The sequence below is a fragment of the Phaethon aethereus genome (assembly GCF_964289735.1).
Source record: "Phaethon aethereus genome assembly, chromosome: 2".
Lineage (NCBI taxonomy): Eukaryota > Metazoa > Chordata > Aves > Phaethontiformes > Phaethontidae > Phaethon > Phaethon aethereus.
In genome coordinates this window covers 42,919,410-42,945,607 of record NC_138582.1, presented here as the reverse complement: position 1 = coordinate 42,945,607, position 26,198 = coordinate 42,919,410, and the positions used below count along the sequence as shown (strand labels likewise).

The 26,198-nt window shown below is 39.5% G+C and overlaps 1 protein-coding gene across 1 annotated transcript in view; it reads right to left on the bottom strand.

Annotated features, from left to right (window-relative positions):
* NSMAF (neutral sphingomyelinase activation associated factor) overlaps positions 1–3,352 on the bottom strand; it is a gene marked incomplete at its 5' end in the record, with an annotated part of 39,508 nt that extends 36,156 nt beyond the window's left edge. The window contains one exon of the mRNA XM_081996423.1: positions 3,300–3,352. Within this exon, the coding sequence (XP_081852549.1) occupies positions 3,300–3,352 (53 nt within the window). The remainder of the gene's footprint in view (positions 1–3,299) is intronic.
* Between the last annotated feature and the right edge of the window lie 22,846 nt (positions 3,353–26,198).

The following is a 26,198-nucleotide window of genomic DNA, read 5'->3' as shown; positions in this document are numbered from 1 at the left end:
TCATTCCCTATACACAAGGTTTGGGAACCCAAATGGTACCCAAACATTCCTAGCATTGTTCAGAGTATGCAACAAAGCAGCGAATCACACTTTACAAACTACAACTTGGGGTTTGTAAGTCCTGACATGATTCTATAAAATATCCTCCAAATAAAGAGTGTGTTGTATTCAGGCTCCTGTTACCCTCTACACTTCAGGTTTAAACGACCTCATATGATCCAACAACACAGGGGAAAAAAAACAAACCAAAACCCCAACAAACCCACAATTTATTTTACATACCAATGTCACCTGCCAAATGAGGCACTGGACTTGTTCACATCAGACACAGGAATTGATGTGCAGGGACCAGTGTCTTGGCAAAATTCCATTTATACCACCCAGAGGAAAAGGTACTCCATTGATCCTGCTTTAAATTCTTAACCTGTGATTGAATTTTTATTATTTCCATCACTTCATCAAAAAGTACATGCTGGAAATCTACCGGGTCACAAGGGTTTCAAGTGGTTTATCTGACACAGCTTGCACAATCACTTGACCCAATACTCAAAGAACAATACTGATAATGGAAGGACATTGCCAGGGATGAAAAAGTAGGCCAGCGCAAATCAGCAGTAGCCCACAGCTATGTGAAACCAATTCTAAAATTAAACCTCCTCCTAAGAAGACCAAAGTATCTATAGGCCAGCTGTGGGACTCATTGCTGATCCCTGTCCCAACAAAGTAAGATAAGGCTTATCTTATTTAAAAAAGATTTAAAAAAACAAAAACAAAACACAAAACCAAATGCCCAAGCAACCATCACACAAAAGATCCACCCGCAGAACCTACATGTTGCCAGTAGGTTACTTCGAGTGAGTGACGTTCCCAGCAGAAGAGATGAACTCTTCAAACAGGAAGCCAAGTGGCATGTAAGACAAACCAGCAGAACTATTGTATAAAGAGAGCCTCTGTATCAAGTGTTAGACTTGCCCGCGTTCGGGCACACTGCCAACAGAACTGAGAACTCATAAAGAGAGCAATAACGTGAGCCAAACACCACACCATTTAATTTGAAGTTTTGTTACTAAAATCATTTGTAAAAAAGGATTCCTGTTCATGAATGCTGACTATTTTAGTTATTTAATAAATAGGGTAAGCATGCACACAACACTAATTAAAAAGGGACATAATATCTTCGCTCTCCTTACTCTGAACACCTGGGCAAAGTGAAAATAGAGATCAACACAGATGAAACAGAGATACAATACAGATGAATTTGAAGGGAAATTTCCTGCCAGAATGAATGCTGCTCAGTAAGGGCGTGGATTCGTTTAATCAAATGTAAAGCAAAACTCGCTCCTTGTTCTCAGTGTGCGCACACAAGACGTCAGTATTTTCTTGTTTTCTTCTAGAAAACTGCATACAGTCAGAAAAGTAGGTTTACATAACCAGATATTAAAGCTGTCTAACTAATTAAGAGGAAATAACTTTTTCAGTTCACTTAAAACCAATCTGATCTTCCTTCCCCCCAAAGCAACTGCATAACAAGATTAACTTTTTACCTACTGAGTTTCATAGTACTCTTCACCAGAGCTTTTACAGCTTACATTTTTGTAGAAAGCAATGTACAAATAAAAACAAAGAAACCCAAACAAACAAAAACTGAAACCATACATGAAATGCAGTTGCAACAAAGTTTTAGAGAGTCCTGGTCATCTAACTAGGAAATATCTACACCAAGATTACATAAAGAGAAGCTTTGAAGGAGCTGGTGTGTCTGTAACAATTACCCAGCAAGAAGGAGAAAAGAAAAGCTCTCAGAGGCTATCCTGTCAATTAAGTAATAAAGAGCTGGTTTTTTACTACTGTTTTAAGGCAGGACTATAAGAAAAACGGGAGACAAAATTCGCTATTTCTCATTTGATATTTCGGAGACCAAAGCTTCTCAAAATAAAAACCCAAAACTCCAAGACTATTTACAATAAATCCTTAACAGAGTTAATATAGTCATTCTTCTAGCTTTTCCTATACAAGACTTTTTACTTCAAAATCAAAAACCCTTCTCTCTTCCTTCTACTCAGGAAGTTTATCCATTCTCCCTGTAGACACTCATACACAAATGAAACCACAGCAGCCCCCAAAAGCAACAAGAAGAAGATACAAAAGTAGACAAAAAGTGATCCAGAATATGTCTGTACTTCCAAAACACTTCAAAAGCTGTAGTAGTTTACAAACTGAAGAGCTATGAATCAGAATCTATACGGACAAAGTGAGCTGAGCTCTTTATTGTTGGTGAGAAAACCACATGACAAATAGTGCTGCGTAACCAGCAGCATCAGGCGCATCAGGAATTTGCACAGAGAATTGCATGGGACCTGTCCTGCTGTCTGGTCCCTGTGCCTGCTGGCTCCCTGGTTCCTGCAGCGGGAGGCAAACGGGGAGCCCTGCTCCCGCCAGAGACGGCACCCATGTCCCTCCACTGCATGACCCACGCTGACCTATTGCTCTCACCTTACAGGGACATCTTACCTGCCAATATTAAAATTGCAAAGGCTTTTGAAACTTTGTGACAACCCAGATGCAGGTAAGCCACATAAAAGCAAGCAGGACACTACCTAGATAATTCAGCATGTACTCAAGCACATGTGATAAGCCGTTCTTGCACATTCGGTAAGCCACAGGAACACGAAGCAGAGATCACAGTCAGAAAGCAAGAATGGAGAAATTTAATTTAACACTTTAAAGAGCTGTCAGAGAGTGTGCAATATAAAAGCTGACAGTACTCCGATTATAATGTTCAGAAAAAAAAAAGGAATAAACTCCATCTATAGCGAAGCAAAGCTGTAACTCCATGCCAGTAACACAACTGAAAACAAACAAATAAATACAAATCTACACATGCTGTTTCCATGCAGTTTACACAAGGCAAACCGCATTCATATCTTCCCAGGTCTGTTCTACAGCCTTTTTTGCTTCAACTCTCGGGAATCATTAGCCACCTGATTAAAACAACAACGAGGGCGAAGCCCAGCACAGTAACCGGCCTCTAATCCCGGCGCTCCGCCGGGGCCGGCGGCCGCCCGCGACGCTTCGTCGAGCCCTCCGCCTCCCCGCCCCGGGTGGCCCCCGCCCCGGCAGAGAGGGCAGATCGGGGAGGCGGCGGGGGGTGTAGGCCGGGGCACGGCGGCACCGGGCCCTTCTCGTCGGGGAGGGAGCGGGCGAGGCCGGCTCAGCTCCGCGGGAGGCGCCCCCACCGCCCGCCCCTGCCGCGGATGCCAAGCGGCGGTCGTCGGGGCCGGCGGGGCCGGGCCGCTCACCTCTCCTTGGAGTACAGCTCCCGCTCCAGCCGCCGCTTCCGGATGAAAGCCATGGAGCCGCCCGGCCTAGGTGCTGCTGCTGCTGCCGCAGCAGACCAGGCCCGGCCCGGCCCGGCCAGGCCGCGCCGCGCCTCAGGGAGGCGGGGAGAGCGGGCCAGCCCGCGGCCGCAGGCAGGCAGCCGGTCTGGCGGGCCCGGCTGGGGGCGCCCGCCCCGTTTATACCGCCGGAGAAGCGGGGGAAGGTGGCACAAGCAGCCGGGGAAGAGAGCCTGTCGGCAGCGGGGGCTTTGCCGCCCTTCAGGGTCTCCGGGGCGACGGGGCCTGGGCTGGGCAGGGGCCACCAGACTGACCGGGGGGGGGGGGGGGGGGGCTCAGCACGGGAACGCAGCCGCCCACCCACACCCCTCCACCCCTTTCCTTAAAGCGTCTGCCGTTTTATTTTTATTGTTGCTGCCACTGAGGTGCCACCCGTGTCCGCGGCTCAGGGCAGCTGGGGCTGCGTGTGGAAATGCGGCTGCTGCGGGCCCGGGGCGACGGTGGACCCGGCTTCCCGGGGCGGCCAGGGAGCGTAATGCCTGGGCCGCAAATCGCCTTCCTGTGCGCACGGAGGGAAGCGAACGCTTTATTGCACAGCGAAAGAGTCTCTTTACTTGCATTTAAATAAAATTGTAAATATGGTGTCATTGCAGTGAGGTTCCTTCTGCCCTTAATGTGTGTGACAGATGCTGCCCGGGCAGGAGGTGAAGTTCTGCCAGGTGTTCAAAACCTAAAAAAAACCTCTGTGGAAGGGAGAGGTAAATAAAATCCCTTAGTTTGTATAAAACACTTTAGTTCACATAACTGCCATTGTATCTGAACAATTTGTAATGTGTTTACTGACACAATCTCGTGTGAGGTACAAAAATACTGCTATTTGCATTTTTATAAGTAAGAAAAAAATGATTCACAGAGGGGATATAATTTTTCACACAGGAATAAAAAAATTATGGGCCTGTATGCTTCAAGAGAGTGTCTAATCTCTGTGCTGAGGCTGAATCAGGTATATGTTGATCAGTGTTACCCAAACATTTTCAGTTTGTGGACCCATAAACGTGAATATGAGAAGTGTTATATATAATGAGAAGAGGTTTACTTTTGCTAATTGTCTTTCAGGGACCTCTTAGGAGTAGTTCACAGAATCTAAGGAGGCAACAGATCGCAGTTTGAAAACCAGTTATATCAACCGCAAGAACTATTTGTCTAATCAATTTGTAAAAGCACCTATCTGAAGGAAATTTGCAACATTTGCGTGTAGCTTGTACAAATGTCTAACAGCATTTATGAATATGTTTTTGTCCAATATCCAACCTGAATTTTCTTCGCTGCGTTCTTTGTTGTCATACTCCCAGTGGAAATGGACAGTATTTGTTATGTTGTTCACATATGTTTTAATAAATATGTGTATGTAAATATGTATATTTTTATTTATACAATTGCCTATATGTGCAGATATGTGTATCACCTTCTGATAGACCAAACAATTTTGATCACTTTCCTCATAGACTGCACTCATAAATGATTTAGTCTTACAGGTTTACTCTGGGTTCTTTCCAGTATGACTTTTGTCTTTATTTTAAGATATAACGCCCCTTATACCAGTCCAGTTGAGGCATCAACACTAGATTGTAGCAGTTATGTCCCACGTATTACACGAGAGGAATGTCTACAAATACATCCCAGAAATAATTTGTTTTTCTTCTTGTGATAGAAACTTACTTCTGCTCAGGATCTTTTCTAACATATTGCCACCTAGTTCTCCCCGTTTTATTTTGTGTGTTTGAGTTCTTCTCAGGTGTAATATTTTGCCTCAGCCTTGATGATTTCGTCCTGCTAACTTCAGACATTTATCCTAGTTATGAAACTAGTTTTGAAATCTGATTTTGTCTTCTAGCTCCCAGGTTGGTGAAAACCCAGATTTTTAAAATATATCTACCTTCTGTTGCATCTTGCAGATCACTAATGGAAATATTGAATAGAACTGGAATGACAGCAGATTCTTATGGGATCTTGCTGCAAATGCTCTCCAAGTTTGATTTTTGCAAGCAGCATGCCATTTAGCTGGCAGTTCCATAAAAACTGTATTTCCTTTGCTTTTTGTTTTAAGAAAACTGCCATGGGACAGTGTCTAAATTAGACTAAACACCAGATCTATGATACTTACTGTTTCTCTTTATCTACTGAGTCAGTGAAATTGATTGTAAAAAAGGGCATTAAATTAGTGTGAGACCATCTGTTCCTGAGAAACTTATGTTAACCTCTTTGTCATGGGATTTCTTCTAGAATATCCCTTGGGATCAAAATTAATCTGGATAGCTTTGGACCTGCTTTCCTTAGGTAGACACATTTTATGCTTTTCTAGTTGCCTTGGAACTAAATAGTCTTCTAGCAATTCAGAGATTATTTTTGCTATATTATTAAATAAAATTCTTCTATTAACTTGAATACTTATAGTCTAAATAGTTTTTAACCCATTCCTTCTCTAAATTCCATAGTAAAATAAGTTTAACTAAGTATCTGGGCACTTCTAATGTATTTCCAGAACATTTTCTTATTGCTCTTTATACCACTTTCTACCTGTCACTCATTTTGTACTGTAGGCTTTATAATTTTATTCTTTTATTCATATTCTTTTATGTTATTCTTCAGTTATATCCCCTTATTGTGACTTTTTTTTTTTTCAAATCCATGAAGAGCTCTTAATGTGATGTTAACAGAGTCTACTTAAGCTTCCCCTGCTTCCTTTTGTTCACATCAAGATAGCTTGCTATTGTATGTTTAATTAAAAATAAGTCTATTGTTCTCTGTAGGAAATCTAGGTTAGTTTTAAATGACTGAGCTCAGGCCTAGACCATGCAGAAAGGAGGTTAATTAACTCATATAGAATGACATGCTGTTATGATGAGCCTGCTTTTAGTACCCAGACTAGCTTGAATAAAGCTGGCTAACTATTTCTACATAACAATGCAATCCATAGCTGGCAATGCAGATGTGCTTTCTCTTCCTCTTTTTCTTAGAGTAGGAAGCCTATTTTGGTAAAATGTGCCATGACCACTTTCACCCAGCGTACCTTCTGCCTTTAAAATCAAAATGAGCTCCTCCCTACTTGTCATACAATTCGAGTTAATAATGCCTCTTATAACTTCCTCTGTCCCGTGAAGGAAAAGATCATGCCTAAAATATTACAAGAACTCGATGGACCTTTTATGTCCTGCCATATTGTTTTTCTAACTGGTATTCAAGTAATTGAAATTCACTGTTATCTCATGGGGAAGTTTTTTGAATACCTTTATTAGTTGCTCACAATAAGTCAGAGAAAACATCAACTTCCTCCTTTTGAATACAGCTATACTCTATTATGAAAAATAGACCCCGATCATGACATACTTTTACTTCCTCCTTTTAATTTTCACCAAGAAGAGTATCTTTTGTCTCTTCCTGGATTCGATTCAAAATGAATCATCCTCCTCTGATTTCCTGTGCCCGTTTTCCTTAGCATTCTTATATACAACTGTCACTAAAATGTGCCACCTTATCTCTGAGATGCTACTAAAACTGTATTTTTTCCATAGGTGCACTAGATCCCTGGCATATGACTTCAAATATCCCAAGATATTTTTCATTATTTTCTCTCTTAATGCCTACTTCTTTCTTGTCTCTTCCTCTCTAAGATTCCTTATTTTTTGCTCTTTGTAACTGGCCTCTTTCAGAGTCCCTTTCTAACACTGTTAAAAGCTCACCTCTCCATGTCTGTGAGTCACAGTCCTCAAATGCTCTTTCCTGTCTGTTGAATGGACATTAATTTCTTCCCAATAATATTTATGGAACAATACTCTGTGGTCAAGTAGTTCAGATCCTCTGCCAAACCATCCACAAAACTGTGCCATTAACCCCAATATTTGTCACAGAGTGACCAAAATTCAATTCTCCCCATATAGGTGTTAGTCTTTCATCTGTCAAAATGCTGTTATAATCCTGTCAATATGGCTAATTTCCTCTGTTCTAGATTTGTGCCAGCATCTTGCTAATGATGTCCTTGTCTTTGCTTGTATTTTCCAGGTAAGCACCCTTACTCATTTTCCTTTTTGTGAAGAAACTGGTGGAGAGTAAATAATTGAAAGAATCAGAATGACAAGACCTTGAACCATCAGTTAATGGTTGGACTCAATGAACTTAAAGGTCTTTACCAACCTAAATGGTTCTATGATTATATTTTCACACTGGTAGTGCCATCTTAAATAAATAAAGGGTTCAATTCAGGCAATGCCCACATATCAGCACAAGCTTAAAGACGTACACAGATTTTTCTTTCAGGAATGGGGAAGTACATATGAATGTATGTATACCGGCAATGTACGCTCATAGCCCAGAAGGCCAACCACATCCTGAGCTGCATCCAAAGCAGCATGGCCAGCAGGTCGAGGGAGGTGATTCTGCCCCTCTACTCCACTCTGCTGAGACCCCACCTGGAGTCCTGTGTCCAGCTCTGGAGCCCTCGGCACAGGAAAGACGTGGACCTGTTGGAGAGGATCCAGAGGAGGGCCACAAAAATGATCAGAGGAATGGAACACCTCTCCTATGAGGACAGGCTGAGAGAGTTGGGGTTGTTCAGCCTGGAGAAGAGAAGGCTCCAGGGAGACCTTATTGCAGCCTTCCAGTACTTAGGGGGCTTATAAGAAAGATGGGGACAGACTTTTTAGCAGGGCCTGTTGCAATAGGACAAGGGGTAATGGTTTTAAACTAAAAAAGGCAGATTTAGACTAGATGGAAGGAAGACATTTTTCCCAATGAGGGTGGTGAAACACTGGCACAGGTTGCCCAGAAAGGTAGTAGATGCCCCATCCCTGGAAACATTCCAGGTCAGGTTGGACGGGGCTCTGAGCAACCTGATGTAGTTGAAGATGTCCCTGCTCACTGCAGGGGGGTTGGACTAGATGACCTTGAAAAGTCCCTTCCAACCCAAAGATTCTATGATTCTATGATAACGTATAGTGCCCAATATATACATCAATGTAATTGTTAATATAGGATTTATGTCTCAGGTGTAGTACTGTACTTACTGAACTTGCCAAGAGTTCTATTGGGTAAGGTTTTTACAATGGTGGATTTCTGGCAGATATTCTGGCAGGGTATTTATCCAGTAAAGCTTTGTCTTTCAGGTACCTAAAAAGCTTCACAAAATACAATGCTCAAGTGTCAGTCCATTCTATTATAATGAGAATTTTTAGACATGTTCAGAATAGGCTTAACCTCAACTGTTGAAATCAGTGGTTAAGTTCTTTACTGAATTGTTGGGAGCATAAAAGACTCCTGAGTGTATTTCAGTGATTTATCCAATAATACATTTATTCTGCAAGGTATGTCGATGTCCAGCCTATGACACATTACCCAAAAGCAAAACTAGTAAAGAATACTTTAGCTTATTGTTATTAGAGCTAGTCAGAAAACAGAAGCATTTTTTTTTCATGGAAAATAACATAATCACCTCTCACTGTTTTTCAATGACATTTAAACCATATAAAATAATCTTGCAGTTTTGTAAAGTTAGCATTTTTTAAAAGGTACAAATGAATGATTTTGCTTTCAGTAAAAGTTTAGGGCAGGCTAAATTCTTCAAAGCAGAAGCTATCTCTAAGTTCTTTGTGGCATATGCTATTTTTTCATTGTATGTGTGCTCACAGCCTAGAATAATAAATCCTTAACTGGTACATTTTGCTGCTACCACTGTAACAATAATAGAATCAACAATATTAGCAACAATAATAATTAGATGTGCCATGACTTACCTGTTGCCCTGATCTGATTGATGACTTGGAATTACATGCAGAAATCCCACTAATTTAAAAATAATAATATAAAGTTTACCCTGATCATACCATTGCAAGCTCTGGTGTGAACAAATTTAAATTCGTTTATAATCAGCTTGTTTGTACCAAATTCTGCTAGGTTTTTTGGAGCTAGCTGCAAATCAATTTATACATGTACACGAAAAAGTTTGTAAGTGTTTAACTGATTTAAAATAAAATTTAATTAAACCATTTTTTGTCAATAAACAAATGCATAATTTACCATTTTACCTGGAGCAAAACAATCCTATAGGCAGATTTGCAGTGTCAGCATTTCAAGCTGTTCTGCAAGTAAAATAGTGATGGCAAGGAAGAACTTTATACAAGTATTTACTCAGCAATTTAAATGGATGATTTTATGTAAAAGTAATGTTTCTAGTGAAATCCGTCTGAACTACACCCATGATTAAATTGGGTACTTGACTATAAATTGTTTTTATTTTAGTACTCATTGAAGGATTAGGTAGTTAATTCATCTCCTCTAGGTCTCTCTATTCCTTCGCTAACATTACTAACATCTCTTTTTCATAGGTTAGGCCATGTAGAATTTGAGGGCTGGATTCTCAGCCTCTGGTTTGGTATACAGTGCTCAGACAGATCCTTGCACTTTGTTGTGGAAATGTCCTGAAGAGTACTCCTGAAATAGTGCAGGGGATATTGTAATCCAGAAATAATACAGTACACTTTTATAAATCCACACTGCTGGGGAATACTAACTTAGTCTTTTTAAATATTTAAAGATCAGAGACAAAATTTTAACAGAAGAGAGTGTATTTACTTTATTAAAACAGGTTTAGAACTCATGCTACCTATATTGGAAAAAACGGCTGATTATGTTCATTGAGTAAGATCCCTCTTCACACCTTCGGTGTTCCAGCTACTTTATGAAGCTGGTGACTTGGTTCCCCTCCAATAGCCATACAGAATTCCTGTCATTAGGTGCGTAAGAGTCACTCTGCTCTGCCGTATAGCTACTAAATATGGTACCACAAATGTTAATTTGAAAAGTGGATGAGTGGTTGAATCATTTCTCTGTATAGTCAGTGTTTTAAGGAAAAGGCTTTTAGTAAACTTGTTGCATATAGTCCACAGGGCAATGGAGCTGTATGTCATGTAATAGTAATGAAAATAAATATGGATAGTGATGGTAAGAGAAAACCCAAAATGTCTCAGGGAGGGAGGGAGCATCTACTGAGGACAGATACATTATGCTTACGTAGTATACAAATACAGCCTTACCGCTTAAACTCTGATTTCCATTTTATCCACAACCATAATGTATCACTTAAATGAAAATTTAAAAAGTAACCTGTAATGTCGTTGTGTTTTCCCTGTTTTTGTATGGGCAAAGATGATTTGTTGGCAGAATATTAGTTTGCAGATGCATACATTGTTTTATTTCTTTCCTTGTGAGCAAGTGCATGTGACTATATGTTTAAGAATATATATGTATAAAAGTCTATGGCAAAGGGAAGTTTAAATCCCACTCTGTAAATGCTAAAATCATAAGTCTCCCATTTTTGGTCAACAGGTTCAGCCTTCTGCTCGGAAGTTTGGCAGGAGGTGGTTTGCTTATGTGTGGGGGAGGGAAAAGAAAGCAAAAGAAGAACTGAGACGCAAGACTAAACTGTTTAATTTGCTTAGGTAGGTTGCCTTTAAAACTTTTGAAAAGTTTCAGCTAAGAATATTTTAAATGCCTATATTTTTTCCATAGATAATAGTCACAGGTATGTTAGGCCATTTTTTATTAACTAGTTCTATTGTGTATCCAACAGCATTCTTGCTGCAAAGAAGAGCTGTGATTGAATAACTTTCACATGTCCATTTTAGTTCAATAAAACAAATCCATGATTTAGATTAATTTTTAGACATATGTGCAAGCATGTAATATTTCTTTGATATATATTCTAAATTATTGGTTGACTGTATCCTGCTTTCCATAAATCAGAACCCAGTTCAGGAAAGATGAAGAGCAAACCTATGATAACATAATTCTGTATAAAAGTTAATACTGTGTGATGAACTGGGGAGATACAAGATCAGCTCAGCCAAAGTCTGAATAAAGAAATTAGACTACTTACCCTGTATTGAAGAACACACAAGAAATGCATAAAGACCCTTCCTTCTTCATTCCCATCTAGAAAACTTGACACATTTTGTATGAGGTGTATTACAGATGTTCTATGAATGTATTTCTGAATGCAAGACAAAGTTTTTTCTTAACTGGAAAATGTTGTCTCCTCTGTTACCAGTCAATAGAGTTATATTTTATTTCAGAGCAGCTGGAGAAGTGAAAAATGAATACAAACAACTCTTCTATTCAGAGCGATTGTTTAGAACTGAATTTCTTCAGGAACTAATTGTACTTGAGGCACGAAGGATGGATTCTTCTCACCTAAATTTATCCAAATATATAAGTTAAGCCTCTAGTCTGAGATAGTCTTCCATGTTTGTACTGTACATCATGGAGAAAGGTGGGTGATTGCCCATCTTAATCTCAGACATCAGACCTCAGGAGAATGAATTGCTTCCTATAGGATCTCCATTCACTATGAAGACAGTCCGCATGACTGTCTTAAATTAAACATTCAATTTTAAGGTAACTACAGCTGGGTGAAATGAGCCATGTGCCAGGAGATGCTTTTTAAGGAAAAGTCATGGATTATGTTACATTATTTGTTAATAGCAACCCCAAAATTGCCCCACAGATTAGACTCACCTATTGCCATATCACACATGCAGGAATAACTTCCAGCACATTTTAAGTATGCCAAAACCTCTGTGACCGTGCTGATCTCATGAGTTATGATGATGAGGCATGCTTGGACAGGCTGTCCCCCAGGCAGCATTGTGGAGGGAAAGTTCACCAGACGTAAAGCACACTGCTCTTATAGCTGCTTTTTAAGCTGTCCTTTTAATTGTGGTGGAAACATAGGCACTATCAGCTGACTGGTTAGAAAGAGAGAGGAAAAGCAGTCTTTTGCATTTTAAGAGGACTGCTTTTAATTCAGGAGCAGAGGTGAAATTCTAGGTTCTTGTGTGCTCTGAAAAATTTCCAAAACCAAGCTAGCGCTTCTGCTCAGTACTCATAAGCATATGGTAATTTTTACAGTATCACATATAGAGTTCCCACTTGGTGTGATATGAAAGGAAAACTCAGTATTTGATATTGCTGCCTCATTATAATAGCCTGACTTCAGTAGCCTTCTACTCAAAGAATTGGAACAAAATAGGGTGTGAGAAGCTGCTTAGGACTACATCACTCAGCAATACGCAGAAAATAAATTGAACAGCTCCTCATGCTGTATGCCTTCCAATATTTAAACTTCTTTTTTTTTTTTTTCAATTCTTAAATGGAAAGACCATTAATGGAAGAAGCTCTTCAGCTTCAAGGTATCTTATCACTTCTTTCAAAAGGATATTGGAAAGATGGTTTTAGACACTGAAGTGGTATTTGGCTTGTCATTCTTGGGTGGTGAAGATTAAAGAGTTCATATGCTGCAATGGCATATGTTAAGTAAGTAGGAATTTTTTTTAAAGTTTGAAGCAGAAGGCATCTACTTTTCTTCTGAGGTTTTGAACCTGTAATCCGTTTCTTCAAAGGAGCCTGTGTGCTCAGCATCTCTAATGGTCAGTCATTAAAGGGTGCAGCACTTTGGTTGACAGCTTAAGCAATGAGCTGTGGTGGTTTGGGAAAAAAGGGAAACAGAAGAAAAAAAAGCCAAGAGTATGGTTTATCATCTCCACATGGATCACCACATCTGTGTCCAACAAGTGGAATGCATTCTTCTAGCCAGCTGTACCTGTGAGCTGGATGTTTTTTACTCTGGTTATTTTTCTTCCTCTGACTGAAAGGATTTGTTACCTCTTTCTGTAAGTAAACAGGAAATTCTTTGGGAAAAGGATCATCTTTTGATTGCATTTGTATAATATGTAGCAGGATATTATGGTCCATGACACTAAATCAATCACAACAATAAAGCTACATTAGCTGCTGATGATGATGGCAACTGGACCACAAGGAAGTCAAGGAAACCAGCAAGACTCCAAAAGTCTAAATTAAGTTATGAGACCATAAGCAGATGCCATTAGCAAAAAGAAATGTTATGACGGACAAGGTAAAATTCTACCTGTGAATTACTGACAGCATTTGGTTGACATTCAAGTTTTCCTCTACTCTGACCAGTGTTTCTTAGTCAATCACTAAAGCAGTTTTCAAACCCTTCCAGAATTTGAAACCTTGTAATTTAGGGGTGATGTTTAAGTGAATTTGTCTCTTCAAAAATATTTTTCAATTTTTGCCAGCAAACGTGTATCTCTTTGCAACAGGTACAGAGGTTTCTCTGGCTGATCTCTGCCACTTGTTGTGCTCTTGTCACTGTCACATGTCTCAAAATATGTAAGAGCTCTTTTCTCCACAACCTTTTTCTAGAGAGATTTAGAAACTTTATTAAGAAACAAATAGTTTTTAAACTATAAATTTTTGTAACTTCATAGGGAAGTGAGAAACAAAGCAGCAGGAAATATAATGAAAAGATGGGAAGTTATCACACGTTTAGATATGCATTTAAAGTGTAGACAGGGTCTAAATATATAAATATTGAATACACAGCTCCCAGTGCACTTGGGACACTCCCAGGCAACACGTAAAACCACTTTAAAAGCTAGGGGGTACGTGCAGAGCTTTCAATTCTCGCAGGCTTTTCACAAAATAGATCCAACTGTAAACCACAGGCTCTTGTGAAATAGCAACACCACAAAGGTTTGTTCTTCCGTATATTTCATCAGAAGCTATAACCACAAGTGCTAACCGTCTACACACAATATAGAAATTAGTTTGTAATGGGAGAGATGCAGTGAACTATCAAGAAAAGACTTTTACAAAATCACTTTTGGGACTACCTTTTGGGACTTTTGGGACTACCAGGTAACAAGCATGATCTGTACTGATACTTCACTCTGCTCTAGTAAGTCACTCATAGTAAGCCCTGGCAGACCAGTAATCTTGAAGCTTGCTTATTACTCACCCAGGCATGACCTGAGATTTTTTAAAATGCTGGTATTTAGTGCCCTGTCCGCAGATGCTCAGCTCTGCTATCTTCTCCATTGGCTTTCAAGTGTGTTTTGTATGTTTGCATTGCTTTTCTGCCAGTTCGTAGGGCTTACTTTTACCCGGCAGCTGATACCCAGCTGGTGGAGACAGACTCGGGAGAAAACGTGCTCACTCCACCTCAGGGGATGACACTTCTGAGATTGGTTCCACTCTAACAAATCAGAAAATTAACTTATATTTAGCTACTACATTAATGAGACTTTTGAAATTAATTTATGTATATTTTATATAGATAAAATCTGGAAAAAATAATTTGTTTTCTTAGAAGTTTACATCATATGCTTGTTTATGCAATGTTCAGTTATATGGTAAGTGGACATACTGAAGCCTAAACATTTTTCTAGATGTATCCATTTCAATCCATTTAGGATGCTTGTTTCTGACAGAGCTAGCTTCTGAATTTCAGAAACCAAAATAAGGATTTATACACCCAATTTATGAAGTCCTTCATTAAAAAACCCTATATGAGAGCCTCAGGATACTACCATGCAATAAAAATTGTTAGGAGTTTTCACCTAAGTGAGACCTCCTATTGAATTCTACACAGCAAAGATTTCAGCCAGAGAGGTGGGTGAACTTCTTCAAACCTTATAAACTGACAAAACAGAGGAGGCCTTGATTTACCAATGTATGCAAGAAATTTTGATGCTAACTGTGGTATTCTTATTAGAAATGCCCTAGAAGTAGACCATCAAAAGACTGTGAAGCTATTTCCCTGTACTTATACCAGAACAGGTCAGCTTTCCTTAGATTAAAAAACCAGAAATCTGACACACACACCCCCCCCCCCCAAATAGAAGTGCTGTTTCACATGTTTGGTCACTTGATGGCACTAAACTAACGCAGTATACATATTAATCACCAATAGCACAAGAATATTTCTGTGCCAGTGTATTTTTTTAAGGCTTCGCCTGATGAAAGTGCTTTGTTTTGTTGAGGGCAGATTTCAGACATAAAAGTGATTAAAAATTAAACAAACATAAACCCAAGAAACAGTTGTGAAATTTGGCTGACTGTGTTCCGTCTGTCTTGTTAAAGTTCATGACATACTACAAATACCACGACATAATGGAATACATAGCATTTCTGAGCAAAGCAAAAGCCAGTTTTCCAACATAACACACCAAAGACCAAACCAAGCCTTCCAGCTTAAAATCTGAGAGAAATATCTGCAAACTTTGGACAGTGGTGCTTCCAACAAAACGTGTGGCCATGAGGTGGCCACTTACATGAGGCAGAGCATGTGAACATCCTGGCCTTTTCCATGTCTCAGTATCTAGAGGGAAATTGCCAATATTTCAGGACTAAATATTGGGTTCATTATGTGAATGCAGAGGTGAAACAAAGGAGAGCTTTGCTTGGATGGTCTCAGTTAGGTAATAGGAAGGTCCTGGTGTGATAGGTGGCTGAGGAAGGGATTGCAGCCCACTGTGTCTCCCAATAAAGGCACCTCCTCACCGTCTGTCCAATAGAACATCTCTATTCCCTGTATTTGTACTTAGAAATCTGAGAACTGAGAAATCCTCAGCTACATGGACCCTTTTACAGGACTTTTTGGGATGTGATTAGAGTAGTAAGGGAACATTATTATTTGATTGTCAGAAGTTTTGAGATTTCAAAATATTTTCCCCTCCTACAAAGGGAGGAAAAATAAAATTTTTGAAAATTTTCACATATCAGCAATCAAAAATGCTTTTGTTGGATCAACAAATGTATTTTTTTCCCATAATGCCTTTTCTCTGGATGTTTTTATCTTCTTTTTCAACAGGAAGTTACTTAGATTTCAAAAGCTCCAAAAGCTTTGTAATATTATTTTACAACCCCCAAAGACAACTTCTTATTTTGGAAACCTAAAACAGGATATTTCAGTAAGAAAGGTGAGGAGGGGATATTTTTTTCTTTTTCAAATGAGGATTACATTCAAGCCTTTCCCATAAATAGGTTTTAATGAATCAGCAAACACAACAAGTTGTGGCACAAAATTCCCAGGCAGCTCTAGAAATGGTGCTACAGATTGCAGCCGCTCTCCCCCTTTCTTGCAGCACTCCTGAAAGAACAGTTGTGACCGATGGAGCAGCACTTGCACAGAGGCACTTTCATAGAGCTGAGTATGGGAAATCCCATGACGTCACATGCATCTGTCCTAGCTTAAGGGGAAGGAAATGTGGTCATTCTATCTTAAGGCAATGTTTTTTCTTTTGATAATTTTTACAGTTAAAGTATTTTTTTATGCGTTTCCATTCTTCTTTTATGACCTATTACATTTTCATCTACTTGCAGCATGGGAGACTTGGATGGTACTCATCCTGAAGGGAAAAAAACCTCCATGACTTCACCACCACTTCTGGAGCACCAGAACATTTATCTGCAGGTTTTTTCATGTTGTCATTGCCTATCTGCTGCAGAGAGAGAGTCATGGTGGACTTCACTTTCTCATATATCCTCATACTTTCCTATCTTCAGTGATTCTCCAACTATCGAGAAGCATGGTGCTTTCTGGGAGTTTTGTGGACTTCACAATGTCTTTGGTTAAGTAGAAGATTTGCAGCTTGCCAGCCAGTGAATCCACTGTCAAAATTTTGGTTGGATTTATCATCTTGTGTGTCCTTAACCATGTTAAGCTTGAGGAAAAGAGTTGGCCAAAGCATTGCGGTGATTTCCACAGTATGCAAAGCTAATTTCTGCCCTCCCTTCTACTCATGAAAGGTAATGGTTTTCCACAGGAGGTAAATGAGGACAAATTTCGCTTTCTTGGCTTGAAAATACCTTGTTTTCATGGTTATCTGATTATGTACTCACTAAATTTAATCCAACTACAACAAACTGAATCTGTTCAAGAAGTTGGATAAATGTGAGCTAAGCTAATATAAACCGTGTAAAAAATCACACTGTTCTGTGCAGTACCAGTCAAATGGTATTTGAAAAATATATGGAACTATAAAATATGTATGAAAATCTTCTAAAAAATAATAAATGCAGATCTAGTTTTTAAAAGATAAAGAAAAGCATAGCACCTCAAGCCTTAATTCAAACTCACAAACTCACTGAGAAACAAAGAAGAGAAATGAGGAAAAGCTCAAGAAACCCTCCTTTCACTATCACACGCTGTCATACAAGTTTTCCACTATTCCATGTCTTGGTGTCGTATGCTTCCCTTACATGTGCTGGAATCACATAACACAAAGCCTAATTTTTTATAGGCCTGGTAAAAATTTATCATAATTTTAATTACATGTGAAGGTACCATGTTTATGGTTGTATGTATGTAGCTCAGAAACTGCCCTCTCCTTATATTGCTGAAATGTGATCATTTTCCAAATTGTCTTTTGGTCATACAGCATAAATTGAGTTAGTTCTTCTTCTATAGATTTCTAAAGGGTTTTAAGAACATTGCAAAAGTAATCAGCGTGTAAAGAATTGAATAAAAAATCTAGCATTTCCTGAAAGGGCTGTTAGCAGGAGTTTCAGGAAGATGGACACAGGGAAACTCAGTGGGTTTGCCTGGCTGAGGGGTGAGTTTGGTGACTGAATGGCATGGGCACTGCTGCCTTACCCCTCTGTGTCTTCACAGGACCTCACGATCCTTATTCAAACATATCTGCATTACATTTCTACCTGAATAAAATGGGATAAAATGCAGAGATGGTTGTGACTCAATCAGAAACACTTCTGGAGACTCCTAGGGAGACCTCTCATGGCCACTTACTCAACTACTTGCTTACCCCTTTTAGCCCTGATCACCCATTAGCTATCTAACAGGGCAGACTGACAACTCTGCTGCATTAAGTTCTACCTTCTCTCTTACAATTATGTACACTCAGATATGCTAAGATTTATGCATCTGAGAGATGTTTAACCTAACTAATTCTTCATTGCAAACAATTTTAGTTATAGGCCTTCCCAGTTGGAGAATGTGCTCGTCAGAGTTTCGTAATAGAACTAAAAGACAAAATCTTGGTCTCAGTGGATAGGTTTGTATTGAATCTGGAGGGACAGCCCTAGCAAGGCTCAAGTTTGCAGCTCATCCATCCAGCAAACCTGGCCCCAGCAGCAGCTGCCACAGATTACACTGGACCTTGCATAATACTTGGTTGCTTGTTAGATGCAACCGTTAAATACAATTCAATACAAGGATTTAATAAATCATTGAATTCAAGGATGTGGATGGCAAAGGGATCAGCAGGGAAAGCAATCCATGGGTGTCAACAGTTAGGGAATGGGCAGATCTTGGAGTTTGGTGTGGCCTCCGGCTGCTCTTGAAAGATGCAGATGTTGAGGTTGATGGCAAAAATCATGTTTCTGTCATTTAATTCCAAACAGCCTTGTATCTGAGTGTAAAAGAGGGGAGGAAATCATTGCATCCTCTTCTGCCTTGCAGCAACCAAAGAGACTCTGTCTGTATGATTTTGCTAATTCTCTACTCTGTCAATATAACCACCGACTTCAGTGGTGGAAGTCCAGCTTTAATATCTTTTTATGCCCACAACCTTCCCTTCACAGAGCCTAATCATTTTCACAAATGGACAGACTATGTTTTTACTTATAATAAAAGAGAAAAAAACATTTAATTACAGACTTCAAACAAATTATTAATGCATGAGTACAGAAAGCTGAATTCAATACAAAGAGAAAAAAAGTTGTGAAGCCAGATACTACACTAATGCATGTTGGCATAAGTCCCCCAGCAGCAGTGGAGCTCTGCTGATTTATCCAACTTGAGAATCTAGCCAGTTAAAATTTAAAAATAAAACTACAAGTACCTACAAAATTTGAACTTTGTACTTTGAAATATAAGGCAAATACTTTATCCACAGGTCTGTGCAGTCTTTGGTTAAAATCCACTGATATTTAGGCATATTATGTTTGGCCACTGGAAAGTGCTCTTATTGTTCCCTGAAAGAAACAGAAATATGTTGTGAATTCAAAAGAAAAATTAAGAGAAAAGTTAAAAAATATATAATTAAAATAAAGAAGGCTATGGAGTTCACACAAAGTACATTCCTTCATCCCAAATTAACAGCTGTGTGCATGAAGATCTGCTCAAGAAGTCAGCCTTAATTTAGCTGTCTTCCCTCAGAAATTAAGTGTGGTAACCATAGCGAAGACTTTTCCCCCGGTTTGCTAACTGTTCATTTTCCTGTTAATCTCTTAATTCCAGTCCTGAATAGTGTGTGAAATCTTGGAAAGGCTTACCCTTAACTGAAGAAGCGCAATTAGCGTTGGGTGTGTTGACTGTGCGGTACCTCAGCGATACCCACCCTCTCTGCCTTTGCAGCTTCTCTGCCTGCTGAGGGACACCCCTTCCCTGCAGCCCTGTGTACCAGCTGGGTGGGTGGCTGCGGGGTCCCAGCAGAGACCACAGCAGTGGGCAGACTGCTGTGAAGGCTCTCTATCCCTGGAAATGTTAGGCAGGTACGATGAACTGAGATGCCAGGCCATGGATCCCAGATTGGGCACCTCTATGATGCCACGTGTGGCCCTGTAACTCAGAGCTAAAAAAAGGAGTGGTTTTCCCATTATCTGGGTTAAGCATGAAAAAATGGGAGTTTTGACTTTTCAGTCAGCAGTGGAAATCAGGAATAATTGAATCAAAGTTAATGGTGTCAACTGGAAAGCCAAACGGAGGATGTACATACACAGATAAACCTATACACCTGAACCCTGCACTCCTCAACCACTGGAAGCCACTGGAAGTGTTTAACACTAGCTAAATAGCCAGCTAAATAACAGGCGTCGTGGAGCCAGCTCGCACGGTGATCATCTGTGCTGCTTGGTTACTCAGTAGCCCACTGGCACGGTGTTGTCCTTTGCCAACCAGCACGCTCTGCCACGAGAGTCAGGTTCAGACTGGGGTCTGGAGGCATTAATGACCATTCCCAAAAGGGCAGTATGAAGAAGAAGGACAAGACTTGGCTTCCTCCACCCCTCTCAGTTCTCCAAAACTTTACTGGCAGATTTTGTACCCTCAAAAATGTCAGCACCTCAAACCCAAGGTATGCAACTATAATTTTATTTTCATGTGGCAAAAGCACTGTTTGGATAAGCTGCAATGTACTTTTGTATTGCTGCGAACATATTAAGCACATGCACATACAAGGATAATTGTGTGTTAGAGCCTCAGGGGTACCACACCAGGCCTGAAGGAGACCTGAAGGACAAGTGGTACCTAGCGTAGACAGGCCAGGCCACTTTGCTTCAGGGCCAGAGAATGGTCCCCAAACAAGTGTTATTTATCGGTACAGCCATAGTCACAGCAACTGCAGTATCAGGTTCAAATAATGAATGTTAGTGCTGCAGAGTAACTTATTTCTGTGAACTGACATGCCACCTCACAGAATATAGCAGGTTCAAGCATAGAAGAGGCCTTTATCCTATACATGCTTTAGGGAAGCACATTAATGTAGGGATATAAAAATAAGCTAAAATATCAAAGTATAAATCAGTCTGGCATGTGTTTTTCATTACAGTAATTCTCTTAAGTAAAGTCCCTTTAAAAAAATGTCCTCAATTTTTAGACAAGTGCAACTCATTGATATACTGTAATACATCTAACAAACCAGAACACAACAATAATAAAACCCCATGTTTTGTTGGAAAGAATGCATAATGCAACCTTTTTCATTTAGAGAGGTTCCTGTTTTCTCACTGAGATGAAGTAGGAATACGAATAATAAACTAAGTGGTAGCTCTAAGAGACTGGTGCTCTTTCTCTCTTGTGGAAGTTAGAAAGGCAGAAAACAGGAAAAGATCTTTCAAGTGAGAGACAGCTATTTTTGAAAACATTCGGTACAAGGACATTTACATCCAGGTAGCCATTACTCATCAATGCTCACACAATTCCAATTGCCTTAAATGTGTATTTAGTGCTCATCTGTGCAATACAACACTTACATATTAATTTTCAGTTATTGAGAGTAAATATTCTTGAGACAGACTGCTCAAGACACTACAGAAAACCCACTTCAAGCATAGCTGAACAAAGATTACAAATCCTGGGCCAGGAGAGACACAAAACATCCCAGCAATGAGCAATATATATTCAGAATGGCCTTAAGATTCGGTGCAAACTTTAAATTAGATTCTATTGTGATGGACATTCTAGTCTAAAAGGTTCAGATTTTCCTAGGCATTGGGATACAACCTGAAACCATGGGACTGTTCCCCACGGTGCAAGTCTGATGAAATGGCGTTGACATTAATGCAGAGCCAAAGTCACATTCCGCCACTGTAAGGACAAAGGCAAAGGCTCACTAGCTACGTTAAACAACTGGTTTGGGCAATAATTTGGCTAATTGCTACATGCATATGTGGAAATGTGCATTGAAAATGACAACATTTTGTTTGACATCTATCGAAGATCATGTTGCAAGAAAACTGTTCTTAGGACTGCTCTCTGCTCTCTCCGTCTGCAACCCATGTAAAGTGTGGGATGTATGTGGGAAAGTGCATAGGGAAATTAAACTTGCTAGAACACTTTCTCCTCTTAGGGACAGACAAATAGGTCAATGTTTTCAAATATTGGTGGCTAAAGTTAGGCACCTGAGTCCCCAGTTCAGCATCTGATTTTAAGATTCTTAGTCCCGGTTCCCCCAGTGAATTTGAGAAGAATCAGTGATACTGAATAAGAATTAGGTGACTGGTCCTTTATTCATTCCATTTTAAAAAATGCAAACATGCTTCTCCACTGGAAGACGGCTCACTGTTCTGCAGATTATGCATTTGTATCAGGTTGCATTTGGCCTTCAGTTATTGATTACAAAAAGTAGAAAGCATGCAAGTTTACATATGTAGGTTTAGCAAAAATAACAAAAAAATCTTTCTTGATACTGTACAAGGCAGTAAATGTTAACTTAAAAAATTTCCATTTGCCATATGGCCTTCAGGTGATTTGATGTAATTCAGAACAGACATTCAGTAGCCTAATAGTTTTACTGTACCACAGATGTGTGCATTCCCTTGAAACATATTTTTAGTTTGCTTCTTAGGCCTTGATTCTTCTGGTGGCACTAGAAGCCCAATTACAGAAGCAAAGCAAATTCCAAATTTAGTGCACAAGCCTACATTATCAAAACCCTTTCCACTGGAAAAATATTCATGTCAGGCTTGACATACCTTAATCATATTTCTCTTCTTCATCCCCCAACACAGTATATGAGGGTATGATGTAGAAAAGCTAGAAGCTACTCAGGAAAAGCTCTTCCCTCTATTGTCCGAGTCATTTCAGAGAACTGTGATTTGAGCCTGAGCTTAGGCTCATGGGTTCACAGCTTTAACATGATTATGCACATGCATGACTAGCGCCCGTACTTGAGTGCACATACTGCAGATTTTAAGTCACTGGTTCCAAACACATCGTTGTTTTGTTGCTCTGTCTGAAGCAGCAGTGATAGCTTTGTGAGAGGCTTTAGGGAAAAAGTTTTTTTCTTTGCTGCTTTGATTTCTTACAATAACAGAAGTATTAGCGTGAAACCTTTGAGCTCAGATGGGAAAAATTTCAAACTGAATGACTATGTTTTCATAGACTGATGAAGTTTAGATACCAGCAAAATGTCTCAAACCTTAGATGAGCAAGTTCACTTCACTTTGCAAGACCATTTGTTTGGACTGCTGTCTAGTATTTGATGCATGATCTTTTCCTACGTCCAATCTACCTCAAGTAGATCTGACAGATTAAATAGGGAAGGTACTACTTTTATAGCATGAACATCTTCTGTAGGTGTGGCCAATGTGAGCTGAGCAGTCTGTAGTTGACAGATAGGAATGTTTTGTTCTGTTTTAACCACAAGGATCAAAGATTAGTGTAACAGACATCATAGCTGGCAATTCCCTATTAAATCAGGTCTTTCTGTCACTACTCACTACTTTTCCCAGTGTTATATCTATTTACATCTGGTATATACTTCTGGTGGTTTTGTTTTAAACGGCTGGATTTTAAATGGCATTGTTTCACATGACTGGAAAGATGATGGAGCCACTGGTTCTTTTAAAAGATTTTCAGACTGCCCCCCCAAATGCTTCCAGAATCACCGTTAGTGAAGTGGAACTTCAGACACACCGACTCACCCAGGGCACTAGTATATACTAAACCCACTTACATTGTTGTTGTTAGCATGGTGAAGGACCAAACATGCTTTATGAGAACTAGATATTGCCAGAAGGCTGAGCAGAAAGAGCTGTAGTGGAGTAGCAGCACAAGACATAGTAGCAGAACAAAGGGGACCACATTTCATGAGATATGACATAGACTCTTGTCTGAAATGAGCTCTTGCTTTGCTGTTACCCATGTTGCAAACCCTTATGAGGTATCACTGCTCTTTTTACCTTTGCTTTTATTACATTAAAGCTAATGTGGGTTAAGGCTAGTCCTTCTCTAATCATACTGTCATGTTGCCATGCTGTCATACCACAAGAGCCAGTGCATTTTAGACATGCACAGTGGGCACAACAATATTTTTGGCATATTGGCCATTCTCTCTTTGGAGAGGCTGGCCAGGAAGAGGGTGGTGCTAGCACCTTCTGCAGCTCTCTTATTCTTTTTGCAGTTAGCAAGTACAACCAGGAGCATCTTAACTGCTCAAAGATGCCAGGATAGCAGTTGTGTCCCCTCTTAGGACCTGACCACTCTTTCTCAGTCTTGTGTATCTATGGGGAATTGTACAGCTCTTGACATGGGAGAGGCATGAGTTGTGAATCATCATGAACACTGCTTCTAGGTATCACATGCTCCTTTTTCTTTAGTAATACAGGAATACTTACGGGAACTACAATGAAACTGAACACTATTTCTAACCTTTTATTAATGAGATCACAGTTCCTAGTTCAAAGCTTAAATACTTAGTTTGAGCAAAGAAAGTTAAATGGTATATGGAACATCTTATTAAACAGAGTAAAAAATCATACTGCAGGCATGTTGCTTCTTGCCAAGCTCTTGTTGGTGTTCCAAGAAAAATTAATAACTTACCTACTATAAAACCCTATTCTCTTATTACTTTCTTGAAGCCTTCATCAAAAATAGGTATCTTGAGTGTGTTTGATATTACTGGTCATTTTGATGATTTGCTGTAATGTTAATCTCCACAATTCAGTTGTGTTAACACCTTCCCACTCCTAAACCAAATTTCACCTTCAGACACAAGGGGGCTGAATTTTTAGACAGGGATAATCCAGGACTCAGCAGTAGTGGTTTTTGGAAAAGTGAGTGAAATATAACCCAAGCTGAGCTGACTTACTTGGCAGGCTGAAGCTGAGACAGCTTAACGAGAAATGAGTCTTTAAAGATCCTGCATGTTGATACTTCAGTTGCATGTTACTTTTCTGAAACTTCCAAGGGAGGTTTATGAGAACTAGAAAGCATTATTTCATGGCTGCAGAATAGCATATTTTTTCCCTTAGGAGAAAGGGAAGTCCATCCCAATTGATTCTGGCCGATCAGCTGCTCTGACACCATTGATCATTGACCCTATTAAAATGGCTGCAGATTCCCTTTTCTTTAAGAGTACATAGAAGTTGAATGTTTGCTCATGAATTGCAAAGTTACAGGTACTACAGTGATAGGAATTGTGTAAGTGCAGTAGATGGATATGCAGGCAGATAAACAATTCCTGAAGTGCACAAGTGAACTGAGCCATGGTTTTCTATAGCCATTGCAAGTGAAGTGGGCAACTTGTCCAGCTACTGGTACCTTAGCTTCAGTTAGAGGAATAAGCTACCATGGTGGTCCATAGCAGAGGCTCTTGTCATGGGAATGTAACTTTCCCTTTCAGCAATTAGAACAGTTTGTTATGCCCATACATATATATATGCATGTATATACAATATACAGCAATGTGTCAGCCTCTGCTTGGAAAAAAACCTAAGCAGAAACGTCAATGTTATAATGATGTGTTTATTTTGTGCATCTTGTTCGTGCAAAAAGGTTCTTGCATTTGCTTATTTTTTGGAATAACTCAGACTATCTTTTGACCTGGAAAGCTCTTTGGCTATGCCTACATTAGCAAATGGGCAGATGAATAGGAGTGGATCTGCAGACATTCATATCATATGCATTTCAGGAGATGTTACTTTGGGCTAATTCTGTTCTGGTCATATGGGCTGAATGCCTGTTAGTGACTGGAATGCACTAGGTGTGCTGCTGGAGTTGTTTGGTTTTTTTTAAAAAAATCATTTCTACACATGTCCACAATTCTGCAAGTCTAAACATTATCCTTTAAACAATTGACAGCTGGGTCTCAAGGAGCTTTATAAATCTTTGCAGTTCCAAAGTGGCTGAAATAAATGCTGCTATCATTGTTTACAGCTAGGGAAAGCAACATACTGAAGTATTGCATAACTTTCCAATAAAGAAAGTCTGTCTTTGAACCAGGAATATATACCATGTCTATTGACTTCCAGCTAATTTTTAAACTCTTCTTCAGTAGTTTAAATACAGACTCTTTCAGAACAACAAATGGCTATAGATGTATACCTAAACCTGTGCAAAGTAGTATTGCTTATCACCTAATGGACAAAATGGGCAAGAAATACCTGGTCTACATCAGGTTTGTTCTTTATGACCACATGATGTGAAAGCAAATGCCAAACACAGCCAAAATAGACTGATATTTCAATCAAACCACATTCACATTGTGATACTCTAAATACCTATGCAACATGCAGGGTTATATACCTCAGGCATGTAACCTGTAAGCAAAGATATTCACCAGCAAAATGTTGTAACTGTCTTATTTAAAATGAATGAATAAATAAGAACCAGGCTGTGCAATACATTCAGACAGATTTTCAACTTTGTAAAGAACATGACATATCTCTTCAAGATTCACACCTTTTTTTACTAAAAAGCCCCTTTGTAAATCTTGTCTAGGTTAAAAATATTCATACAGGAACTTTTTGTCTTCTGCCAAAAGC